General features: G+C 43.5%; 2 protein-coding genes across 3 annotated transcripts; one reads left to right on the top strand and one right to left on the bottom strand.

Moving 5' to 3' along the window:
* Positions 1–2,109: 2,109 nt before the first annotated feature.
* Positions 2,110–11,129, top strand: LOC133361258 (alpha-soluble NSF attachment protein). 2 transcript variants are annotated; one of them, XM_061580164.1, is made up of 11 exons: positions 2,110–2,405; positions 4,039–4,121; positions 4,292–4,408; positions 4,578–4,624; positions 4,735–4,812; positions 5,059–5,114; positions 5,217–5,301; positions 6,358–6,462; positions 9,554–9,622; positions 9,726–9,776; positions 9,931–11,129. In XM_061580164.1, exons 1-11 carry the CDS (start codon positions 2,308–2,310, stop codon positions 10,033–10,035), a joined length of 894 nt encoding a protein of 297 aa, XP_061436148.1. In that variant the 5' UTR covers positions 2,110–2,307; the 3' UTR covers positions 10,036–11,129. The 2 variants fall into 2 exon arrangements, with proteins under 2 accessions (XP_061436148.1, XP_061436157.1); XM_061580173.1 differs by lacking the exons at positions 2,110–2,405; positions 4,039–4,121; positions 4,578–4,624 and having other exon boundaries at positions 4,349–4,408.
* Positions 11,123–25,226, bottom strand: LOC133361250 (GDNF-inducible zinc finger protein 1-like). The gene is made up of 7 exons (XM_061580151.1): positions 25,211–25,226; positions 21,553–22,789; positions 20,464–20,666; positions 19,273–19,367; positions 18,604–18,771; positions 16,885–17,042; positions 11,123–16,128 (listed from the first exon to the last, which is right to left on the bottom strand). The coding sequence occupies exons 2-7, from the start codon at positions 22,771–22,773 to the stop codon at positions 15,619–15,621; spliced, it is 2,355 nt and encodes a 784-aa protein (XP_061436135.1). The 5' UTR covers positions 22,774–22,789; positions 25,211–25,226; the 3' UTR covers positions 11,123–15,618.
* Positions 25,227–26,003: the final 777 nt, after the last annotated feature.

Genomic DNA, 26,003 nt, shown 5'->3' with positions numbered 1-26,003 from the left:
TGCAGTCACGAAAGCTTTAAGTCAAGATTTAGAAACCTTTGGTTAAGATGTTCAAACAGCAAGTAGAAACATTGTCCAATGAATCTTGTCTGCATTAACCACACGTACTTGTGGTGAACATGAAAACGTGCTCTGATCATACATCATACAGCATTGTCTTTGAAACGTATTGGTAGAGACAGAGCAGCCTTATACTGGTAGGAACCTCCTGGTTACACCAGCCCACAGGGGATTATTGTGTCCGTCGTGCAGGGAGGGGCTGGGTGGGGAGGGTGGGGCAGGGTTGGGAGGGGAGGGTGGGGAGGGTGGGGCTGGGAGGGGCTTGGTGGGGAGGGTGGGGAGGGGCTGGGTGGGGAGGGGCTGGGTGGGGAGGGGCTGGGTGAGGAGGGTGGGGAGGGGCTGGTCACCCCGTGGTGCCCTTATAAAACTCAACGTTTAACCTACTCACGCCGGCTTGTGCCCGCCCTCACAGTCGGGCATATTTGCGGAATACACCACGCCGCCGTTGACCCTGCAGGCCATTGACCGAGCAACCCAACGTTCCTACCAGCTCCCTCCGCAGGAGGAATGTGTTTTAGGACCTCGTCTAACCGGTGTCAGACCAGAGGATGTCAAAATGCGAACAGCACAAGGACAATTGAATCAAGTCAATAGTTTTTGTGCAGAAAAATAATAATTTTAGGAGTCGTTGTGTCTGATCGTAGATACAAATTGCAAAAAAATGGTAATATCAGGTTCATTATATTCATAAGGGACCGTCCATAAATGACGTCACGCACCTAGGGGGGGGGGTTGAGAGATGTGACGTCACATAAAAATGCGCAACTTTAAATACATATAGACAACACGTTCTACTTAATTAAATATACTTTTAAATAAATGTTTTCTCCTACAACATCAGAGTGCAGCACCACATTAAATAAGCACTACAATGACAATAGTTTAAAGCGATTTGAAGCATGTTTTATTTTTTTGGGGGGGGGGGGGGGCAAAGCTTTGTGACGTCTATTTTAGGGGGGTCTGACTTTTATGACTCCGTGTTACGAAAGGGGGGGGGGTCAAAAATCGTCCCAAATCGCTTGACGTCATTTATGGACGGCCCTAAGTACAATGACTGCCATGCCCATTGTGACTGTCGCTGGCCTGAACGTGTTACTGGCCCTTCACGTGCACACAGCCTGGCACAGCGCCGTGGTGACGTCACCGCCACGGTTGTTGTTGCTGTCGCGCGCTCCCCTTGCTAACATGGGGCTCAAGTCAGCGCGATATGCTATGACGTCACATAGCGCAGTGACGAGTGGCGCAATGACGTCATGTCACGGCGCGAAGTGGCCACGTTTTACATGGGGGGGGGGGGGGGGGGTGATGAACCGCGTGTTTTTCTTGTGTTATGAAACGTCCCAAACGTTCAATGTTTATTGTGATGATGATCTACACAAAGGGTGAAATCTCTCATACCCTGCGCCTTTACTTAAAGGGACACCGACAGGACCTACCATACGCTTGCGGCTTCAATTAAAGGAGCACTGTCGATATTCATTTCCCGTGTGCATGCGCTACGCCTTTAATTAAAGGGGCGCTGACAAGATTCCTCCCCCCATACCCTGCGCCTTTAATTAAAGGAACACTCATAAACAACCCCTTCACCACGGCTACCTTGTCCGGTACCCTGCTCCTTTAATTAAAGGGACACTGATAAACAACCCCCCCCCCCCCCCCCACCACCTTGTCTGGTACCCTGCTCCTTTAATTAAAGGGACACTGATAAACAACCCCCCCCACCACCTTGTCTAGTACCCTGCGCCTTTAATTAAAGGGACACTGATAACCCCCCCACCACCTTGTCTAGTACCCTGCGCCTTTAATTAAAGGGACACTGATAAACAACCTCACCACCACCTTGTCCGGTACCCTGCGCCTTTAATTAAAGGGACACTGATAAACAACCCCTTCACCACTACCACCTTGTCCGGTACCCTGGTCATTTAATTAAAGGGACACTGATAAACAACCCCTACCACCAACCACCACCACCTTGTCCGATACCCTGCGCCTTTAATTAAAGGGACCCCTCCGTGTCCCATACAAAGAGGGCGGCCGCTCTGGGCGACTCGGCCATTCGCGTCACGGCTGAATCCTCGAGCAGCGAGGAAGGGGGCGAGCGAGAGACGGAGCGAGGGAGGCTACCGAGAGAGAGAAAATAAAAAACAGCAGCCGCGTCGACTGAGAGCAGTGACACGGCGACGGGGAGACGCCGGCCTACACACACACACGAGCAGAGCGAGAGATCTAAACTCACGGGCGAAGATGGACAACAGCGGCAAGGAGAAGGAGGCCATGCAGCTGATGGCGGACGCGGAGAAGAAGCTGCGCTCTTCGCAGTCGTTCTTTGGGGGCCTCTTCGGGTAAATCTGCCTCTTCATCATCATCTTCTTCTTGGCGATCGCGGCACGGGCCCCCTCGCCGTCGCGGGTTTGCCCCGGCCCAGCGAGCCGGTCGGGGTGCCCCATCGCAGCCACTGCCCATTTAATTATCTCCCCGCGTCCACCCTCGTTGGGATCCTCCTGCTGCCTTGGGATGGCTTCGGCTCTCGGTGTTGTTCATTTTCCATCGAGGTGGAATCGATGAATCCATTTGGCAACAACAAAGCTGTCACCGGGTTAATGTCGCAATGGCGCACCGGGATAAACGAGCACGTACCGGACGTGTAATTGTACAGAGATCTGAGCGCTGGTAAATGTCAGTGTGTTTACACCGCCTCTTCCTGCCCCGTTTCGAGTAAATATAGAAACGTTGGAGCAACGCTGGCCGAATGTTCCATGTTTACTGGCTTGCAAAGGTCATGTGAGAATGGACCGAGTTGGCCCAACATTGGCTCAGTTGAGGCCCAACATTGAGCTGCGTGGTGGACAAATTTTCGTGGGGGCCCAAGATTGAGGTTGGCAGTGGCCCATCATTGAGGTCGGTGATGGGTCAATCTTGGGGCCCCAATGTCGGTGATTCTGCGTGTCTGCACCAATGAAGCGTTTCGTGTCAGAATCGTCATCTTAATTTATACTGGAGGAATCCGACGAGCTATAAAGCTATTTTTTTCACATGTCCAGCGCCTATCGTGGTGGCATCACGATCGGGTGACGGTGTCATTGTGTTTATGTGGATCTGTTGTTTAGATGGAAGCCAGCGGAAAGAGATGCTAAGTCCAGATGTCCGTATGAAATGCTGCATTGAGGGCGAGGGGTCTCTTGTTCGTTGGTAGCAGTGGATTCTAAAGCCTTTGGGTTAATGCGGTGAAGGCTTTTTCAGACATGCACTCCAAAGAGGCTTAAAACTATATTTAACTGGAGGGTTTTGTATATGTTCACATGTTTTATATATTTGAATATGTAATGAACAAATGGGACTCTCTTGGCTTTACGCATATGGGCTATGATAAACACACAATCTCGAGTAAACATTTATATTTTCAAGTACAGGGTATCACTTTTTTGTTTGGATCACTCCAGTTTGAATAAAGTACAAAATGCCAACGTTTTGTGCTTTGTTCGTAAGATGCTCGGTGGACAGGAAGTTAATTGACATCAGCTGACTTGGTGTTACGCCTATAAATGCCTATTGGCGTGCTAACACAGTCACACTTGCCTTGTCTTCACTCACGTGGCCTTCTCCGAGTCACATTGAAAATATTGCTCAATCGGCGCACATTCTCATTCACTCTGGAGTCGTATACAATAATATATGCTTTCTGAATTGTTTGCACAAATTAGCAAGGTGTTATTCCTGTGTCAGAACAAAAACATGTTTAGCCCCAGGTTTTCTTAAAAAAAAAACTGTTTATGTTATACAGTATTTGCCACAAAAAAACACTTCAAATTCTCTACATTTTAACAATCTGTTTTAAGCATTTAAGTAAATATTCTGCGAGAAAGTATTTTTTGTCGTGTGAACCGTTGACCACATTGTTAACATTCGGTCAATCATTGTGCACGGTAGGGTCATGTTGGTGTGTGATGTTGCTTCTCATTAACGTGTACTGTGTAGGGGCGGATCGTCAAAGCAGGAGGATGCTTGTGAAATGTATGCCCGCGCTGCCAACATGTTTAAAATGGCAAAGAACTGGAGCGGTGAGTGTGCATCGCGCATTTCCCAGAATAAGTCGCATGATGCATGTTTGAGCAGCTTACAGGCCTTGGTTTTAGTGTGGATGACACGAGCATCTTTGTATTAATACAAACCACTGAAAGCAAAGCCATTTCCTCATTTAATCTTGGTGTGTTGCTTTTCTAATTTCCAGCTGCTGGAAATGCATTTTGTCAGGCAGCCAAGCTGCACCTACAGTTGCAGAGCAAACATGATGCAGCTACCAACTTTGTGGATGCGGGAAACGCTTTCAAGAAGGCTGATCCACAAGGTAAAACGGATCCTCCATTGAAATAGTATTCCTACTTTGTTGCAGATTACTTATAGATGTTTCCAACCAGCCAATGACTGCATAAAAATGAGTGGAGAGAATTGCCTGTCAAACTACTCCTGTATATGACTAAAAGTTAAACTTACCTTTTCAAATGTTGTTCTTCTAGAGGCCATCAACTGTATGAATCGGGCAATTGAGATCTACACCGACATGGTAAATGTATCCACTCGACAGTACTCTGCAAAACAAACATTGGTTCGCACATTCGCTTATAAGCACGTGCAACTTGAGCAATTCATTTGAGAAATCATCTCTTCCTTCAGGGACGTTTTACCATTGCGGCAAAACATCACATTACCATCGCTGAGATTTACGAGACTGAACTGGTGGACATTGAAAAGGTGTGTCGCTTTAAAACATCTCTTACTTTCATATCGACAATTTCAATTACATTGCAAAAAACATACAAACTTAGATCACTTTATACAATGCCATATTGCCAGCACATATCAAAGTGGAAAATAGAAATATGGTCCCTAAAAATGTTAGTTTGTGGAATATATTTCTGGGCCACAATTGTATCTGTCAATGCTATTTTAAAAAGTTATAATTATTTTTGTAACAGTCAGTGATGTATTGTCTTACAGGCGATAGCGCATTATGAACAGGCTGCAGATTATTACAAGGGGGAGGAATCCAACAGGTAATATTTGCAGTTCCAATCCATACACTTGCTGATTTGTTAAACGTTTCCAATGTTTGTGATCCACATTGCCTGACAGCGGTTACTTTTATCGTTTTGCAGCTCAGCCAACAAATGCTTACTAAAGGTGGCTGCATATGCAGCACAACTAGAACAATACCAAAGAGCTATCGAGATATACGAGCAGGTAAGACATTTACATCACATTAGACCAGGGGTGGGGGCAACCTTTTACTTACTGAGGGCTGAATGGAACTTGAGAAAACAAATGGCAAACCACACCTCAACGCACACCTTGGCGTATTCCTATAATGCAACACATAATTAGTAGTCACCCTTTGCCGCAGTTGCAGAAGTAACTTGGAGCACTAAAATTAGAAACGCTATTGTTTCCAAGTCGAATGTATTTCAGGTACTTAATTAATGCAGTTTCCAAGTGGTCGGCCTGATGTGGCGATGGTCCATATAAAATTAAGTGACGAGCTGCATCTGGCCTGCGAGCAATCGGTTACTCACCCATGTATTACACGTACTATCTATGGGTAGTGACTCAACACACTATACTAACAACAGCTAGCTGTGTGACTGGAATAGGGTTTTAAATAACAAAATGTCCACTCATGTGTCACATGAGTTAGTGTTGGTCTTTATCCGCTTGAATAAGATCGGCAAACAGTGGGGGATTTTGTTAAATATCCCAGCCTTCACAATTTGACTGGTAATCGTTTGAATAGGCTAATCGTGCCAGCCATAACATTGGGATGTATGTATGTTGAACTTATTTCACACCGTACGTAGCCAACCATGTTAATCGGAGGGCTGGGGGAAGGACAACAAACTAAACACAAAAAGCAGCTCTAAAGAAATGTCATCTTGTGAATGCTGATGATCTGACAGTCATGTCATGTCATGCATTGCTTTGAAAAAAAGCACACGAACCAATGGAAAGTCATTTATGTAATGAGATAATGAGAGCAATGTACAGGCAGTCACTGACTTTCGAACGGGTTCCATTCCTGGGACTTGTCCGTAAGTCAAACGGTTCGCAATTCAGGACAAAATAATGTACTGTATTTGATTACACATACGGTCAGTGTTATATAATGTGTTGCGGTTCAACAAAAAAAGGGAAGCATTGTTAAACTCTTAAATATCTGTAATTGTCTCACAGCCTGTTATGGTCTATTATTGTTGTCTTCACCAACCGTGCATTTGCTTTTGGTCTGACGCTGTTGACATGTAGGTCGCTACCAATGCTATGGACAGCACCCTGCTCAAGTACAGCGCAAAAGAGTACTTCTTCAAAGCAGCGCTCTGCCATTTCTGCATCGACATGCTGAACACTAAGGTGGGATGCCCACGAGTCACAAATCCTCACCGTCACCCAATGAGTCGCGAATTAAGTCTTATACATGGCAGGGATTAATTGCCTACTCTTCAGCTAATGGGCTTTAAATGGTTGACTGAAAGATGGGACTTAAAGATGTAATCAACTAAATTGTCAGTTTGCCAGAGAACTGTGAAATGTATAATTGTTCGTATGCCATTCAGGGAGAAGCTTGTGCAATTTTTTTATGGGTAAATGGTGGTATGTGTGACTACAGAACAGGTTAAACACATAAATAAGCTAACTTCTGCAATCATGCAATAGAAGGGATGGAATAAACGTATTTTATTCTAAATGTTAAGAGTTTGTTTTCAAAATAGAAATAACCAACACTAAAGAAAGCATGTTTAAACACCTTTGGGTACAATGCTTTATTAACCCACATGACCAACTACCGTCAGTCATTTTATGTTTTATTTACACTCAGAAAGTTGAATCGCATGCAGGTTATTTGCCCTCTTGGTTTAAGCAACTCATTGGACAGAGTACTTGAAAGGGAACTCAAGCAAAGCCACACCACATCCGTGGGCAAATCCGGGCAGTGGCTACATTTATTAAACTTGGGTCTCAGTAGGAGCTGCCCCCCCCTTCCCCCGACACCGGCTTTAGAAGATCTCTTAGTGGGGAGCGTCTTGCTGCATCAATACAGGAATTGATGTCGTGACCTGTTGCAGTGGGGCACTAGCATCGTCAGTGGTCTGCAGAAGGGTACTGTGGCAGTGGGGCACGAAGCTGTCTGCAAACACCAAGTTACGTCTTGCTGGATACCCCATCAGAGATGGTCTCTTGGATCCTGAAAATGTGGCTTAATTGAAGGTCATTGACGACAAACTGGGCAAGGATTAGAAAGTGAGCCAAACGGTTTATTCAAAAGATATCAAAGGGCAGCATGTAAGCAAACCAGTCCCTGTAACGGAAGTGTTGAACTCTTCCCCTTTATACAGCAGAGGAAGAGGCAAGGGGGGGGGATATTGTACTTTGAAGCCAGTGCTCGGTCAACAAAGGCTATTGGGGTTCCCCCTCCAGCCACCCTCTGCTCCGAAGAAATTCCCAACCATCACCACCCCAAATGACGGAACAATCTCTCTCTCACAACCTCACCCCCCCCCCCCTCTTAATTCCAGTGGGAGAGTGATTGGGACACTTGATGAGAGAATGGTCTTTAACAGTATCACACAGACGGACCCTCTTAATTTACCCTCTGACCATCTTGTGTTCTCCACCAGCCCCATGTAACATGATTGCTGCAACACTTTGATTTAATGAGTGGACAGATTGTTGTTTAGTTTCCCCTGCTGAGAGTCCAAAGCCTGTATACGACACGATATGGCCCAAAATAAAGCAGGGGTTTCTACCCCATTGTCGACCTTTGGTTAGTGAACAAGTTTGTCAAGCCCCACGCCTTCAAAATTCAGACCAGAGCCTTCATCATTTGAGCTTTGCGCCCATGGGAATACTTGAATGGTAAAGGGGAAGAGATGGAGGGCATATGGATTTCATCAGTTCTATTATTAAGCAAAGAAGCGTGGATAATCCGACAATTTTGGTGCTTAATATCAAGTCAAGACAGCAGCTTCAAAGATGAGGATTGCTTCCTGTTTAAATAATCGAGTTTGCTGACGCTGTGAGATCAAGAAGTACAGAATTTGATTTTCAATTGTGACCCAATAGACCAGAGCAGTGGCTGTCTTTGGCACCTTATCGTTCACACCTGTAGGGCATGCACATTCCCAAACACCTTTATGACGTGTTGCAGGTTGTATTGAGTTGCATTAGCAGATGGCTTTTTGGTAAAGCTGTACTCACAGCTGGTCCCAGGCTTAGTGTACCATGTAGCATAGTTTGTTGTCCTTCCCCCGCACCTTCGAAAAGCACGGTTAACTACATATCGTGTGACAGAAGTTCACCTTACATACATCCTTATGGGTTAGTTTTTTTGGTCACACTCAAGTTTATTTGGTAAGATTTTGTCATGGTCTCCCTCCAGTGTTTCACCTTTGGAAAGATAGTTTTGTATGGTGGCATGTGTGTTGCATAACGTTAAAGGGACTCTATGCACAGATGCCACAATACATGTTTGCCTTCTGTCATCCCCACGTGGGCAACAATTTGTTTTGAACTTTCCAATGTAGGAAAGTAAAGAAGTTATGTTTTGTGGGTTTTCGCGAAACATTGCTCAGTTTGTTCACATGATTCCATGTTGAGCTCAATTAGTTTTTTTTACCGATGCCAAGCCGATGCATGTGCCCTCGGCAGTTGGTCAAGTGGGTTGGTCACGTGGCGACTTCTGTATGCAAGGGTGATCAAACCATGTCTTCTTTAGTTTAGTGTGTTTTTTCTCTTGTAAATGAATTTAGCATTTATAATAAAACCCGATTTAAATTGTGGCATCTTTCTTCTTGGTTCTTTCGGTAAAGTCACGTAGAAGGGAAGTAATAAAATAATAAAAATAAAACATAATAAAATTGTGGCATCTGTTAACTCTTTTCTTTAAAATCAAAAAATGAAATAGATATTAATCTACATATATAAAAGGGAAATTTGTGAATGTGTCTGTTCGAAATGTTTAGCGTACTTCCCAACATGCAACAAACTTGACATTTGGCATGTGGGTAGCTTCCAGACTGTACACAATGCAAAAAGTATAAAGATAGACTTTTGTATATTTTTTTGGAGGGGGAGGCGCAATAATGGATATATTTTGTACGGCAAGTGAGCGGCGACGTCACATCTGTGATGTCACCCGCATGCGGCAGCGTGACGCAGTGTGCCTGCTGACGTTACGCCCCCCCCCTCAACCATCCGCGTAGGCCGTGTGTTAATCCAAGACGTGAAGCTGGGTAGTAAAGCTAGTAATTTATATAGTACAAATGATTGCGGAGGTTAAGTTCTGTTTGGTAGCATGCGTTAATATAACTATTCAGGGTATTTAGTCCCAATTAATCATATATTAGCTCGGTGCTATTGTTTTGTTTATTTTAGCTCATATCATGTTTTCTAATGATTGCTCCCACAGTACCCCATATTGACTGCTCTAAAATGTCTGTTCCAGCTGGCCCTGGATAAGTATGAAGAAATGTTCCCAGTCTTCTCGGACTCCCGAGAATGCAAGCTGCTTAAGGTAAGCTTTTCTTGCCCAAAGAGTTCCTGTCTACCTTTTTCATTAAACTTCAACCATTGTACATAAACTTGCATTAACAAGGCAATGTTCTGTGCTTCAATAGAAACTGCTCGACGCCCATGAAGAACAGAATTTGGAAAACTATACGGACGCGGTAAGCAACAAAACATGACTGCTTTGAGGCAGCTGACGAAGCAGACTTACAATGCAAACTTTCTTCTCATTTGCTGACAACACAGCATTTTGTGGTGTGCGAGAGTGTAAACATGTTGGCAAAGCGTGGTCGGGGCATGTGTGTACAATGACAGGTCAAAGAGTACGACTCCATCTCGCGCCTGGATCAGTGGCTCACGACGATGCTACTGCGCATCAAGAAGACCATCCAAGGCGACGGCGATGGAGACCTGCGATAGGCGGAGTGGCAAGGAAACTCTACTTCATTGACAGCACGCATGCAAACCCGCCACGTAGCTATGGCAAAACACACACACACGACACGACCATTTACCACACGAGGATCGGTTGGATTGACATACAATGAATTCGCCATTTGAAGAATGTTTTATTACGTGTATATTTTCTTTTCCTAATAGGAATTTGGTCTGTGCCAATCCAGATGCAGTGATTGAAAATTAATAACTTGACCTTGGTGATTAAAATTGAACACCTTTAGCAATGCTACAAACACATTCACAGCAAGTTAAAGTAATTGGTCACGTTTGTAGGAAGCAAAGTAGTATGCTGCTTTAATCCAAACCAAATGTTAGCACTTGTGTTTATGAAAGTACATCCGTTCTTTGTGTTTGTATATAAGTGGGCTGTGGTAATGGTTTCACAACTTGCAATGATTTGGATTGTCATGTTCACCAATTTTTTTGTTTGAAGTTGAGGGCACGTGCAGTTATCACATCTGCGGTTCAGTATTTCTCTTCCCATTAATTTACAGTGTTCCACTTGTACTATTGCAATGCTTCCATATCAGAGAAGTAGGGGATGTACAAGAAATGCCATTTATTTTTGCATGTCTGGAGACGGCAGACGTTTAAAAAAAAATATCTAATGCAGGTAATGGACATTGGGGCTCATGTTCACCGGGGGAAAAAAAGCATGCAATTAGTCTTTGACGGGGCCTTATGTTGTGAGCATAAACAATTGTGACCAATTAATATTTGCAGATCTTACCGAGTGTAAATGCTGTATAATTTGAGGTGGTAGAGCCGATTTTTTAAAATCTTACAATTACATTTCTTTGAAATATTGCTTTTTTTTTCTGCTAGGCCTAGCACTGTTTAATTCAGATGTTGTGCTTGCTGTGTTACCACGTTGCGTATGTACAGTGCTCGTTGTACTTGTAGTGCAGCCGTGTCTATTGTGCTTGAATGTCACCGCTCCTTGCAAATTGTTCCGTAGCAACAGCACAGTTTTACATTCTCACGATGCTAACTAGAGATGTCATACAATGAAACTGCTTACTGTTGAATCCGAATAAAAATTGTGAAAAGGAAAATTTGCATTGTATATTTTTTTCTGGATGCTGTCATGGTTAGAATGCACTTGCAAGCCAGGTCACTGGTCAAGACCTCCCAGCGTGATAAACAATGGGCACATTTCTTATATCCCACATGCCTCGATCCACCTAGCGATGGACGTGGTGCTAGGGTTGTGTGGATATTCCCACTTTTTCCAAGATGTCTGTCCAGCACAAAAAAGGCCACCAGCAGTGGTGCAAATAAGCAGTTGCAGGGCTGCACTTTTACATTCATTTTAAGATCTGAAAAACAATGTTTTATTTAACACGAGCCTGTCACATTTCAAAACGGCAAGTTTAAAATTACTGTTAATTCAAATAAACATTTGCGACATTTGAAGAATGTTTTTACGTGTGCCCATAATTTACTACAGGTTTGTTATAAGGAACATTACGCATGACAAACTTTGGACCCTGTAATCAATTATCGTCAGAATACTGTTACTAGACAAGTAGTCATAGCAAATATGTGTGCACAAAGTCATGTCAACACCATCATTGAAGCTGAAAATTTGCAAACTGCCCAAGTGAGATTAATTGCAAACGGTGTTGCGTCAGCTGCAAGACCCACATTGCTGTGTCGATTCCCAAACAATTCCCTTACTGGGATTTATAGTGCAGTCAATTCACACAATATACCTTTCTTTCCTCCAAATGTGCTCGCAGTGTCATGTCAAATCAGAATATCCATTTGCAACTGCGGGCAGCGCTTGTAAGAAAACAGCTGGAGAAAATTACAGGGACTCCTCTCCTTACAAACATTCAGAGACACGAACAAATATGTCCAGTTGCCTCGACGGATCGAGAGTCGTAAGTTCAATCGCCGTGCAATAGAGAGCGTGGTGGCATTACATCTGCAGACATGAAGAACCAGTGGCATCTACAGGAGATTATACAACTTTTAAAGCCATTCACCATGTTTAGCGTGCATGCCGTACAACACGTTTGGAATCGACAAAAGTAAAGTTGGTCTTAAGAACACTTACAAAAACACCTCTGGAAACTAACTCGTTTGTAAGTACAGGAGTCCCTGTACATGAAACTGCAAGGGTGGTTTATTTCAGTGAGAATTCTGTAACCGCTGTGGATTCAGTAAATGCATAGTGAATGAGGTATGATCCAGATACTCAATGCCGTTTGCAGGTTTTACTACCAGACTGCAGCCATTTACTATGATCAAATTTGATAATGCCCATGCACAACTGCACATAAGAGCAGTGCGCCAATATTCGTTTACTGTTTCATGATAGTTTAAAGTGAAACTGAACCACCCTTGCACTTTTCAAGTTCTGTCCATAGGCTTTATCCACGGGACAAACCTATTATAAATAGGGTTAAATATCAGGCACCTGATATGTTTAATTCTCAACAACTGGAAACAAATAATTCAAGCAAAGTCCAACTCGTAGGTATGTATCATCATTCATGACCATAATTAGACCATTAAGTCACTACACCAATGGACCTGGTTTAAAAACAGACGGTTGGATTCAAACCCATGATCTCTGTTATGAATGTTCATTGTTTTGATGTGGTATTTGGCTCAAACTACCCGGCCACCTCCAAAGTAGATGTTCTGAATGAATGATGCTCACATCGATACGTTTTCATTACGACATTTCCTCCATAGATTAAACTGAATAAAGTCACAAAACAGAATGCATAACACAAGATTCTCACATCATATGCCCACAACGATGACCTCATTAAAACTCATTTGTAAACATCGCAGCACTTCAACGAAGCTTTTGTCCAAAGAAACACAATAGACATGTGCAGGTCAGTACGTTGTTTAGTGTTTTCTCTAGCCAACATAACCTGCTATGATTTTTACTTTAATCAACAGTGCACAGTTCATGTTATACATACCTTTACCACCATTGTTATTGTTATTCATTTCGGTTTGATCGTGTAGGTATAATGCATTATATAGCTTTTTTTTTTTAAATAACCCGCCACGACCCGACAGAGCCAATAAATCAAGTTGTCCCTTAGACAAATACATCAATTGGTTTGGTATTTCAGCAAAACAGGGTGTTGAAAAGCAAGCTTATTTTTTAAAAAGAATTGAACATGATGTTGAAGAAAATTACACCCAGGATCAGGCATGAACAAAAGGTGGCTTTCTGCTTTTCAACATTCTGGTTTTCTGTGAAACAAAATCAATTGGCATATTTACCCACGTGACAACTTCATTTCATTGGCTCTGGGGGGCGGTGTAGGGTTGTTAAAATGATGACGTAACCCAAAATAAACTATACATCGATGTACTGTACAGTTAACAAAGTGTCCAATAGCTTTTAGGATGGTCTATTTATGAACTAGCTTGATACATAGCTGACAAAGTAAATAAATTAATGGGTACAATGAGTATGCTGCACACGGTCATATGTCAAGTAGTCATATTCACTCAGCGATCATGTTTATGCCTGGGTCAAGAGAGTTGGGACCTGATGACGTTATTCATCTAACATTGCCTGTAAAGTGTTGGGTCCGGAAGTGGGCACGAGTTGTAGGGATAACCTTTGTATTTAATATATCCCTTTGAAATGTAAAAAATCATTGGATTTTTTTTACGGTGACAACTTCAGATGTGGTAGGCCAGATGGATAAGGAGTCTGTTCACAATAAGTAGTCAAATGAAATTCAAAACAACATGCGTACCTTCGCCACGTTATCTTGGTCACTATGATGAATATAGCTAACTACAGACAATACATTAACACATTATTTTCTTTTAAGACTTGATATTTTCAACAGGGCAGTTTTTTTTTTTACAAATTTCAAAATCTAAACAAGTACTATTTTTGTAATAGACAGATGATTCCACTTATACATAATGAGCCATAGAACTGAAAGAAAATTAGTTCTGAAAGTTTTTAGATTAATGGGGCAGCATTGATTGGGTATGTAATCGATTACCTCCATCCTGGTATTAAAAAAAATCACAGAAACATGGTGGTGAGATTTAATGGTCTAATTTTTACCAAACACTTGGGTTTAAAATTTGCTTGCGAAAATTGATTTTAAACTTACATGAGACGAAAAAATTATACTAAGTGTTAAAAGTTTATTACACTTAACTGTTTAGTTTCACTGTGCGTGGTGGTGGTGGAGGGCCTTAACGACATAAATTTGGTCAGATCATGAGATGGCCTTCATCCAAATTCTATTGACTTATTTATTGCTACTGTACCACTTGTATTATCTTGTTTGGGCTTGATTTTTCAGTGCATGATCGCAAATGTAAATACATGATTTTTCAGCGTATGATTCGGTGTGTCAAGAAAAGATTAAATTTAAATCGATGCATTGTTACATACCTCGTTAATAAAGCCATGTTCCTTGAACGTATACACGGGCACCGTTATATGAACGCCCAAATGAGTTCTTTAGCTGCAGAGTGATGTTTAAAAGGCAGCCGTGTGAGAATGAATGTGAAACATGGAAGGCCAAATCTGGGTCGGCTCACATTTCTTCAAGTCACATCCCGTTTGCAAACAAGTGCAACGGAATGAACAAGTTAATGTTTACGAGTGACGAGTTTTTTTCAACAGCACGAGGAATATGGTTGGTATTTGTTGTTTGACATCAGGAGTAGTTACGATAATTATTCCCTATCTGTTCTGAGTCATCAGCAGTGAGGGAACAGCATAAGATGTTTTTGAAAAATAATAGTTTCCTGTGGTTATTGCAATATACACCATGTTTCTTCTTTAACATCACCATGATCTTCCTGCTTATATTTATAATTTGCCTTAAAGGCACTATAAGAACATGGTTTTTAACCTCTCCCGAAAGGTTTGATATCTTTATTGTGGAATGCGTATTACACGTGTATATATTATTGCCAGATATATTAAATCTGCACGTACTTATCCCATGCGCACACCTGTGTCATGCCTTGCTCGTTTGTAAAGAATCATGGAGAGGTGCATGCTTGGAATACACCAAGAGACAGTAAGCAAACACGTGGATCAGAGACTGAGAACGAGGCGGCAGCTGGAATAACACACCCAAAAGGACGTTCAACGCGGAGATGGAGATAAGATCAGCTCATGCGCGGGAGCTAAATGGATTGTTGCAACGCCTGAGGTATGATGACTTGCGGATGTCTTCATCCAGCAGTTCATAGACCATCGGTAATTATAATCCATTTTGTTGCTTCAATACTGCTACGTATGTATTCTCAAATATCATTCCAGTACAGCATGTATGAGGTTCACGAGAAATTAAGACATTAAAATGCCTTACGTGATAACATTTGTTGAGTGCACCCATTGACTGCTGGACATTATATAAAATTTTAAATGCATACCAACTTAAATTGCTTAAATATTCCGAATAGTGAACTGCACTACAGTATACGTCCAGAATTATCGTACTTCTCAGCTAACACTGTACACTGCAGCCATCACTTTCAACCTCAACAAGATTGCTGCTTTGTATGATGAGCATGTGGCCAGCCTTACATCGGCAAAGACTGGCTTATCACCTCAGTGCCACTGCCCTGCAGCACCGCCATGTCCATCACTTGGATGATGGGAATGGCAGCAGAGCCTGCATCCGGAACGGCCGTCACCTGTCCGGCCGCTGTAATTTCCAGAATTCTGGCCTCTGTGGGCGGCTCCGTTTCAGTCACGACGTTTGTTTGCATCGGCTCGATCGGCAGGCTCTCCCCGTCGGTGCCCACCACCGTCACAATCTGCCATGTGCTGCAGTCATCGCGCTGGCCATCGTCACCGGGCATCGCGGTCGCAATAGTCTCGATGTAGACCGACTCTTCGGACTTGGGGACGCCCAGCTGTGCTGGCGAAGTGTGCTCGCCGGACTGCGTGCCCGCGTCCTCGCCTGCGAGTGGCGTGAGGATTTCTAAGTCGCCTTCTGTGCTGTTGCTACGCAGCACACGGCCCGATATTTTGTCCTTGCTGTCCACCACCATCAGGAAGGTCTGCCAAGGGGCATTCTTGTCGTGTACCTGTGAGGTTTGGATGTCACAATATATACGTCATCCACTGGGCGAAGACGATGGTGTGGTGTAATGGTTAGGATACAACAGTATACGTTGGTATATCGCAATTTTTTACATCGGTAGGTCGCGAGTGGTGGGGTAAATTGTGTGTACCCCCCAAACATTTTAAGATGTCTGGCCAACGTGGAAGAGTAGGCTAAAATAGCTACTAAAAGGAGATCTCTTAGAGCTCCGTCAAATGGAGGCCCTTTGGCCAACAATGTCGTGAGCAAGCAATTGCAGGGCTGCACCATCACCGTGACAACTGGGCAAATATTGTCACGTGCCTATTATGGCACAAGGGAATCCCCACGAGATTTAGTCCTAACATGTGAATAATACAGTTCGGATTGCTGTATCTTGATTTGAAGCTTTCGTGACTGCAGGAATCCATACTCTTTGGGTCTTTCGGTAAAGGGACGTAGGTGGGGATATATCTCCTAACACTAAATGGTAGAGCCCAATATGATGACGAGGCAGATAGCTATATTCATACATTTACGACGTCATAAAAGAATTGGTATTAATATTTTTCAACACTTTACACAAATAAAACGCCGAAACCTCAGCTACATAACATTTACGAACTCATCTAAAACGCACGACCACTCCAAATGGAAATAAAATCAAGCATCAATTTAAAATGCAAAACGTATCCCCATGTATTTATTTTACATGCTTGCTGTGCAAAGTGTGATCGAGTCGGTCTCCCCATCTGCTGACCAGAGTGTGGCGCCGCAGCGTCGACTTGTCCGTAAACGTGCGTCCGCAGAAGTTGCACATGTAGGGCTTCTCGCCCGTGTGAATGCGGTGGTGGCGGTTCAGCGCATTGAGCTGTGTGAATTGCTTCCCGCACATGTCGCAGCAGTACGGCCGCTCTCCTGTTCGCACACAACACAGCATCCAAGTAACAACTCGCCCATTACGTTAATTCGAACCTGTACGTGTGTCAATACGATGCCAGATGAAGGCCTTCCCTCTGCATTGTGTGGGTCATATGGATTATTTAACTGCTGTATATTTCTCTACGCTGACAAGTGCTAGCTGGTGAAGGTGGGGAGCATAGATGGAGCATAGCACAGTGCAATGGATGTTTGTGCAATGTCCTTTTCTGACAATATAGCACGCCTCAGTAGCCAACACCTGACGTATGCATGGCGGTCGCTCATCCAAGCACTGTACAAGCTCATCTCTACTTCGCTCCTGAGATCTGATGAGAGCAGGTGCATTCTGTGCAATTTGATCATCAGATACAATATTGATCTGGACACAGTCTGTTTTAACATTTGTTTTAGAACACTGGCTATCAGTGAAGAATGAAACTTGCACTGGATAAGGACCCTAACTCTCAAGAGCAAAATATATGGAAAACAAAACGACTCGTACTTTTTGTCTTTACAGCCATTCAGTCACCACAAGAAAATTTGTGGTACAGATATAAAGATATGTTGAATTTCGATTTAAAGCTTTCGTGACTGCAAGGTTTCACATTCTTGATTCTTTCGGTAAAGTCACGTAGTTAGGGTTATGATGATTGCTTATGTTGCAATCAAAATGTCGTGAGAATTTTATTGTTTTATTTTTATTATTTTATTATTTCCCTTCTACGTGACTTTACCGAAAGAACCAAGAATAAAGATAAGTTGCTTGAAAAGACCGATATGAATAAATACAACCAACACTCAAAAGGAGCCAGTAAAAGACCACGCTAACATGGGTAACCAGAATGCAATGTGTCAGTCACTTTAGGCAATTTTACTTTAACATGAATGAGCTTATGCTGACATATCCTGACGTTTTAAAAGTGTCTATTACTAAATATCTACTCACGGTTAACTGTTCTTACGCATTTTTCTGACTGCTCAAGTGACATTTTCAAGTGTAATTTTTGTTTAACCAGGTGCGAACTTAAAGAGACCAATATCATGTCATTTGCAACAATGAGCTGGGGTATTAGTCTGCCAGTAAGGGGTGATAATTGATATTTATAGCTCCAATTGAGACATTTTGCAGGTAACTTTAAAATTTGGGAAATTTCGACCCCGATTCGCAGGAGTGTCTGCTCTCGCGAACGACGTCAGATGATCTTCAAGTGTCCACCGTGAAGCAGACAGGTATTGTTATGGTTGTTACACCCACAGTAATAAGAGTGGCCGCTGGATTTGAACAGTCAACGTTGGTAACAAGCGGAAAACGCGCTGCTGCTAGGCCATGTCACGGGTCATCTAGAAACTCTTACACATTTCTATTAGGGCCCCATGTTGGATAGTGCAGTCTCCAAATATTCACGCCGTGTCTATGGCCTCTCCATCTGTCTGCTATGAAGAATGGCCAACGCCTAAAACGTTACCTACTGTAATTTTGGTTCCTGCTTCAGGGCAGCGTTGCTGACAAATGTGTTGAGTTTCAGCGAGTGAGTTTCTGATGTAGATGTGATCGTACCCGTGTGGATCTTGGCATGCTGGTACAGAGAATTTCGTTGCGCAAAGGCGCGGCCACACACGTTGCACAGGAAGGGCTTGGAGCCCGAGTGGATGCGGTTGTGGTGCTTCAGGTACTCCTTGGAGGCGAAGCTCTTGCCGCAAGTCTCGCACATGAATGGGCGCTCGCCTGCAACATTGAGAAGCAGTGTCTAGCAGTGCGGCTTCAAGCAACAGAAAACCTAGCTTTTTCAATGTGTACATTTTACAGACAAGTGAAAACTGTATGAAATATATATTTAAATAAGCATGTAAATGAACATTAATGGTAATGGTTGTGTATTTCAGTGGTTTATGTTCAACTCCAACGACTACTTAATAATGGTGTAAATGATACATCTTAAAAAAATATCTTTTTAACTGTATTATATTGTGAAAAAAGTATATTTCAATGCGAATCTATGGATGCATACATTCTCTAAGTGGTAAAAAAATAATACATTTGAAAAATCTCAAGATTCCATTGGTTGATATTACTACAATCAATAAAATTTAATTCCATTTAATTACACAAAGCATAACAAAGCCAAATTCCTGCGGTGGGGCAGTTAACTTAATATGGGCAATTTACCAAATATACGTTCAAATAAATGTAGCCCTTGTGCAGTGACGTGCAACTGTGACTGCCTACCCGTATGAATGCGCTTGTGGTAAATCAGCATATGATTCTGAGTAAAGCGTGCACCACAATCCTCACACACAAACGGCTTCTCCCCTGTGTGTGTCCTGTTGGGAGAAAATGGACACCAAAGAATCAGCATGACTGTCGCGATAAAAACATACGAGCCACGAAAATCAATTCCATGTTACTCGTACAGAAACCGTATGAAATATGAAACAAAAAATGTTAAACACTACGATAAAATGCGCATTTAAAACTCCCCACACTGAAATATGGAATGGGCTCAAGAGGTTGAACTTAGGTGGGAGGTGTAAGAAATAAATATAACGTTTATGGAATATGCTCGATAACAATTACATGGATGTGCTAATAAATAAATCTCCCGTGTTTATGAGACAGCACAATAAGAATGTGTTGCGATTAAACATTTCATAATGTGTCCAGGGCAATGACGTAAATGCAACTGCAGTTTTGCGCCCAGTCAACAGCTGTGCTCCAAATGCAGCAACCCAATTCGGTGTACATTGTGCAAGCAAACGGTTTAGCAATGCCGATGAATATAGCCAACCAGACATGAAAGCAACTACAGTAATGGTGTCAACAGAGGACATAATAGCAATCTATACTTCACAAAGAACATCCATGGTACCATACAAAGCAAATCATTTACTATAAAAAGATAAGCTTGTAAGCGGTTTTCAACTGTAGTATCCGTCTACTACCAGTTCTGTTATCACTCTCCACTGATATTCGTGGCTAGCAATCCAACTCGGTTCACCAGATTCATAGCGTCGTGCAAAAACTAAGGCACCACGATTCCTCCCAGGCCAGCATCGTTACATTGAATCGTCAGTGATATTCAGAATCCATTGAGGGAGAGAAATAGAAACACACGGATCAGACAACATACGCAGATTAAAGACATCATTGTAACTGTTAATAAAAGTGGGCTTTGGGAAGTTGCGTCGCTACAAGGGATCATGTCCGATGGTCAGCAATAATAATGAAGTGGCAGTCAAGGGAATAAATGCTTCGAAGAGGACATCCAAGCAAGAAGATGAAGCTTTGAAATAAGCGGCTGCTAGGTGGACAGTTGTATCACAGGATTGTGAGAGGGTTATAACTTGGGGAGAGGGGCCTTCGCCCACCAATGGATCGACCATGACCCCTGCTGATAAATGATGAGGAATAAGAACCCACCTCTGGTGAACCTTGAGGGAGGAGACCTGCGAAAAGCGAGCAGCGCACTCGGTGCAGTGGTAGGGCCTGTCTCCCGTGTGCGTGCGCTCGTGCAAGCGCAGGGCAGTGCGGGAGCTCAGGCCCTTGCCACACTCGGGACAGGTGTGACGCTCCGCACCACCCTCGTGCACCTGAATCGTGTGTCTGCGCACATCCTTTTTACGCTGCGGAGATGTAAATGGACAGGTGCGAGCATGTTCAAGGCATTAGTCTCAGATCAGCAGGCAAGGACTATTTCAGCAACTCAATTGTAATTGTACAACAGTCTAAAAATAATCAGCCCGAGACGATTACATGGTATAAGAAATGTATTATTTAACGTAAATTTATGTTTGTGCAATTTTTTTCACTTCTCTTGTGACTGCTGTATTTTATCTAATTTCTATATGCCTCATTGCAGAACTTTCTTGTATGTTTTTATTTTGCCATCTTGGTTAGCCAGGTCAATCTTGCAAATTAGACTGTCCTGGTGTGATGAGTTCTAAACTGGTTAAAACATCAACTTGACTTGATGTTTGGTATTGTTAAGTCCCAAAAGCAGGGATTGTACTCATTTTGGCCAAAAGGGTTGTGATATTTGCATTGATTAGATCTTACAATTGAGAGACAACACTGCTACTAGTCTGCCTGTGCAGATCCAAATTACCCACATATTAGGAACATAAGTGCAATACAATTTACCTGGGCCTTATTTTGTTTGCAGAATTGACCAAAAAGGAATATTATTTCTCGTACCTCCGATAAACCTTTGTTTTAGTGCATCACACCATATTCGGACTTAATAATATTAAACATACAACTGTCACACTACTCAGCCATATTTGTAAATGCCAAAATATTTTCATAATAATTTCACGGATAAACTAGCTCACTCTGAAGATTTGCAAGATTGTAACAATAAAAGCCTGAAACATTAAAAGCACTACTTAAAGGGCATTTAAAATATCTGAATTAAAAGAAAGTCAAAAGTTCTGCGAAATGCCACATTTATTAGCCTAAGACTGATGAGTAAACAAAAGCATGTACACAATTACAACACACAGGCCACACCTTAAAGCGCTTCCCACAGATGCCGCACACAAACTGACGGTCCTCGTTGTGCACATGCCGGAGGTGTGCGCGCAGGTTGCAACGGTTAGTAAACGTCTGCCCGCACTCCCTGCAGCAGTACACAATGTCTGGCTCCATTCCATGGGCCTGCAAGGCATGCTTCATGTAACTCTTCTCGTACTGAAACTCTTTGTCACAGTTGGTGCACTCGATCACCTTTCCTGCGCACTGGCCTGCGTCGCTACCTTCCTGTTCTGTTTTCTTCCCCCGTTTGATTTTCTTTCCGTCAATTGAGATTTCAAAATCACTGGCATCCTCCTCCACCTCACAAGGTTCTTCTCCAATGCTAGTACACTCTTCTGCTGCTCCGGCGTCAGCCGTAGACTCGTGTTTAGTGACGCTCTTCATTGCTCCTTTTAACTCGACTGCGACTGAGGGAGCAGCTTCCTGCTGCTGGAGTGCTCCCTGAGTGAGATGGACTGGAAGTTCTGTGGCCATCTTGCTGCCACCCTGCTTGACCCGAGTTTTCTTTGCCAGTGCTGCTTCAGCTGCCTTCATGGCCCTGGCCATCAGTCGATTGCTGCGGATATTCGGCTCACTCACAGCTTTCCCAGTGTCCTTTTTCAGGTGCAAACCAATTTGGTCACTGGAACTTCCTTCCGTCACCGATGACCCAACCTGGAATGACAGGATTTCCAGCGATGATGCACCGGCCTCTGCCAATTCTGGGTGTCTGTTGCTGCTGTCCTCCGGGGAATGATGTTGCGCATTGCCGAGTGGTCCGACACCGGCTCGCAGGCATGCTTCCGCTAGCTCTGCGCACTGCATCAGCCCCGACAGGCTCAGCAGCCTGCCGACCTGCTCAAAGCACACTTCGACACGACCCGTGTATACAAACTCAAGGAAGGCGGCCAAGTCAGTGGCGGCAGCATCGTGCAACTTCACGTTGCACGATGCGGGCGACGCGCTTTTGCTGTCGACTTCTTCGTCAGCCACCCCACCAGCTTCTGTCGTTGTTAGGACATTGACTGGAAGCAGAATGCTGTAGAAGTAGGTGCTGGCAGCTGCCAGCACAGCTCTGTGAGCGGGAAAGCAAGTTTCCTCGGCTTGAACGGTCAGGTCGCACAGATGGCTGTGAATCCGCAGCTCATTGAGACCTCGGAGCACAGTGCTGGCCATGGCGGGACCTTCCAACACCGCGGTAGCAGCACCACTCGCCATGCCTGGCGACCAACTACTGTACACGAATAATCCACAGAGTGCACAAAAAGTAGGTTAGTTAAAAAATAACATTATAAGACATTTTCTTTATTGCCCTGCACGTCAATTTATATTGATAATGAACGGTCAAGAGCAGTATTCACAAAAATCGATGAACTGGAAGTGGATGAGTGATTCACGATGCTAAGACCATGCCACAGTATTAAATCGGTAGGACCAAGATCCTGTATTTGAACACACAGCCACCCATGATTAAATATGGTTCTTAAGTCGAATAAGGTGACGGTCTCAACTGTGTTACCAAATAAAAATAAATATAAGAGTTTGACTTGTTTTTGCATTTGCCAGCTTTAAAATGTTAGATTTGCCCTATGCAAGACATGATGGAAGTTGCACCACGTACTGTGAAGAAAGGTAAACTGAAGTAATCTCAGAATTAGTTACGTGAACATCTTCCAGGAGCCCTTTTCTGACACATGAACTGTTTGCTGTCATAGTTCTGAATGGAATTTTTATCATATCATAGTATGGGAGAAAAACAAACACCAAACATCTTGACCCGCCGCAGAGGCTGATTATGCCTGTCTGGTGTTTGTAATTAGCCAATATTTTAAACCAAACGGGTGCACATTGAACACTGCATGCATGGTAAAGCCACCACATTCGGTAGTCGTTTGTATGTGATGACGCCATGATGCAGGATTACCTCGGAATGTCTCCTAAGTCCCCAATTACTTAAAGATGATGGATTACAATGTTTTTTTTTATTCTGGATAATTTTTTCTTCATTTTACACATTTCACACTCATTTTGCATTTACTTTCGTAGTACCTGCACTATATTTTACCGTACACATTTACATGTACACATTTAGATGTACACATTTAGATGTACACGTTTACATGTACACATTTAGATGTACACGTTTACATGTACACATTTACATGTACACATTTAGATGTACACATTTACATGTACACATTTACATGTACACATTTAGATGTACACATTTACATGTACACATTTACATGTACACGTTTACATGTACACGTTTAAATGTACACGTTTTATGCCATGCTCTCTGCACGTACGCTGCATTTCTCGTATTATCCAGGACACCATTGAAACAAAATATTGTAACAATGTGCTTTCAACTGTATCAATACATTTTAATACCTATTATTGATACATATGTATATTATGCTTAATCTACCAGCCTGCCTACGACGAATAACGCATTGCAGCATACCAATTGCAAATGATAGCAACACACCTCAAAATGAATAAAACATCACAAAAAACTACAAGGACAATGCTGTTTTACCACTCAATGACGGTCGCAATTATGCTTTAATATAATGGACACCCAATCTTTCCCAACAAACTGCTTGTAACTTTAGATTCGGGACAGTTAAATGAGCATTAATACATTCTTTTGGTTCTTTCAGCTTGCGTACTTTACTACCACGCGTCTCCGTACCCATTGACATGTTAATTTTTTCTCTAACCCCTCCATCCCTCTGCCTCCGCCCCCCTCTGTCTATTTAAGGCCTCGCCACAGAGACAATCTCCCTCTCTGTGACCGTGTTACTCTCTCTCTATGTATCTTGGTGATATCTGTCTGCTTATATGTCTGTCTATAGTTTTCTGGTTAGATTTTTTGTTGCTATTTCATTTATACCTGATGATGATTGCTTGTGTTGCAATCGAAATGTCGTATGCTAGTATTTAATTTCTTTTATCTTTATATGTGACTTTACCGAAAGAACCAAAAGAGTAATTCCTTCAGTCACGAAAGCTCCAAATTTAAGATAGCATTAATAAATGTCAACTTTTAATGCCAATAACGAAACGTCTGCTCCGGCATGGACGGCAACATCGAACATTTTGCTCCTGGTTCTTCCATTGATTTGCAACGCATTAAACCGCTCTTGTCGAGTAACTCCAACACCCAGGTGGTCATCATGTGTGTGTCCCACGTGGGCAGTGCCATCAGAATGTCAAGCTTCGTTAATGAGAACAATCTCCCATATATGACGTCATGTCGCTTATTAAACCAAATGCGTCATGACGTCACCCCAGCGCTATGGCGGCACGCCTGAGCGTAACTTTAAAGTCACATTTTTTTGTTACCCTCAGTAAAAAGAATTTTTTTTTCTCAATATCTTTGTGCGGTGGTCTCTTTAGTGTCTATCTGCCAAGATTTTTTTTTTTATTCTTCAATGGTCACATCTTCCTTGGGGCGCGCACAAAAGCCAAGAACAGCCATAATTCGTGCGATTCGTTTTACGGTCTTGCGTCCACCACCGCCGTGAACGCGACTCGTCTTGACCAAAACCCGCAACGCAATTACAATCGGTAACGAATACAATACGAGGCGAGCATTCGTTAATTAACTCGCCCTCGTACGAAGACGACCGCCGAGTCGCCGCCTTACCGTGCGCCTGGGAGTAAATGGCGACCTTCGGAAATACGTCGCTCAAATCCCTACAGCGCATAGGCGACGCCCCGCCCACCGCGCGCGCCCATTGGCCGAAACCCGCAGCGCCGACCAATCGGAGCTCGAGGCGGGCGGCGCGAGGGGGGCGCGCGGCAACCCGCCGGCCAATGGGCGCGCGCGGAAGCGTCTCGACGGGGCTTGTGTGCGCTGTGGAATGCAAACGGGGGCGACTGCGCGTCTGCTCGTAGGTTTACAGTAAAGGGAGGCGAGGACCACCCCTCCCCCTAACCCCTCCCCCCCACCCCTCCCCCCAACCCCATCCCCCCACCCACCCCATCCCCCCCACCCCTCCCCCCACCACCCCTCCCCCCACCCCCACCCCTCTCCCACCACCCCCCCGGTCACCTGCATCCCATTCGTTCGCTCAACACGGAATAAGGCAACAAGCGAGATTCCTCTATCACGAGATGTATTGATCCGAGAGAAACCCCACGAGCTAATGAAGATCTTTCCCGCCCCAACGCCCCACAGACGTCCCAGCAGGGGCGGCTCATCGAGTTTGTGAATCAGGAATCTGTATTTAGGCTGCAGGAGGAATCCGATGAGCTGTGTACAGTTAATTTCCCACAGATGGCCAGTAGGGACACGGAATGATGTTACAATAACAACGATACGAAAACACTATCGGAGTGTAAAGTATAGGAAAAGTTAAACAACCTCACTTTTCAAAGGTATGCAAATAAAACTCAACACATTTTTTTTATCTTACCAGGTAATGCCCACTGAACTA

Source organism: Lethenteron reissneri, chromosome 8 (genome assembly GCF_015708825.2).
Source record: "Lethenteron reissneri isolate LAM-NWPU_2019-01 chromosome 8, ASM1570882v1, whole genome shotgun sequence".
Classification (NCBI taxonomy): domain Eukaryota; kingdom Metazoa; phylum Chordata; class Hyperoartia; order Petromyzontiformes; family Petromyzontidae; genus Lethenteron; species Lethenteron reissneri.
Note: the sequence above shows the minus strand (reverse complement) of the source record. Positions and strands in the feature narration are given on the sequence as shown.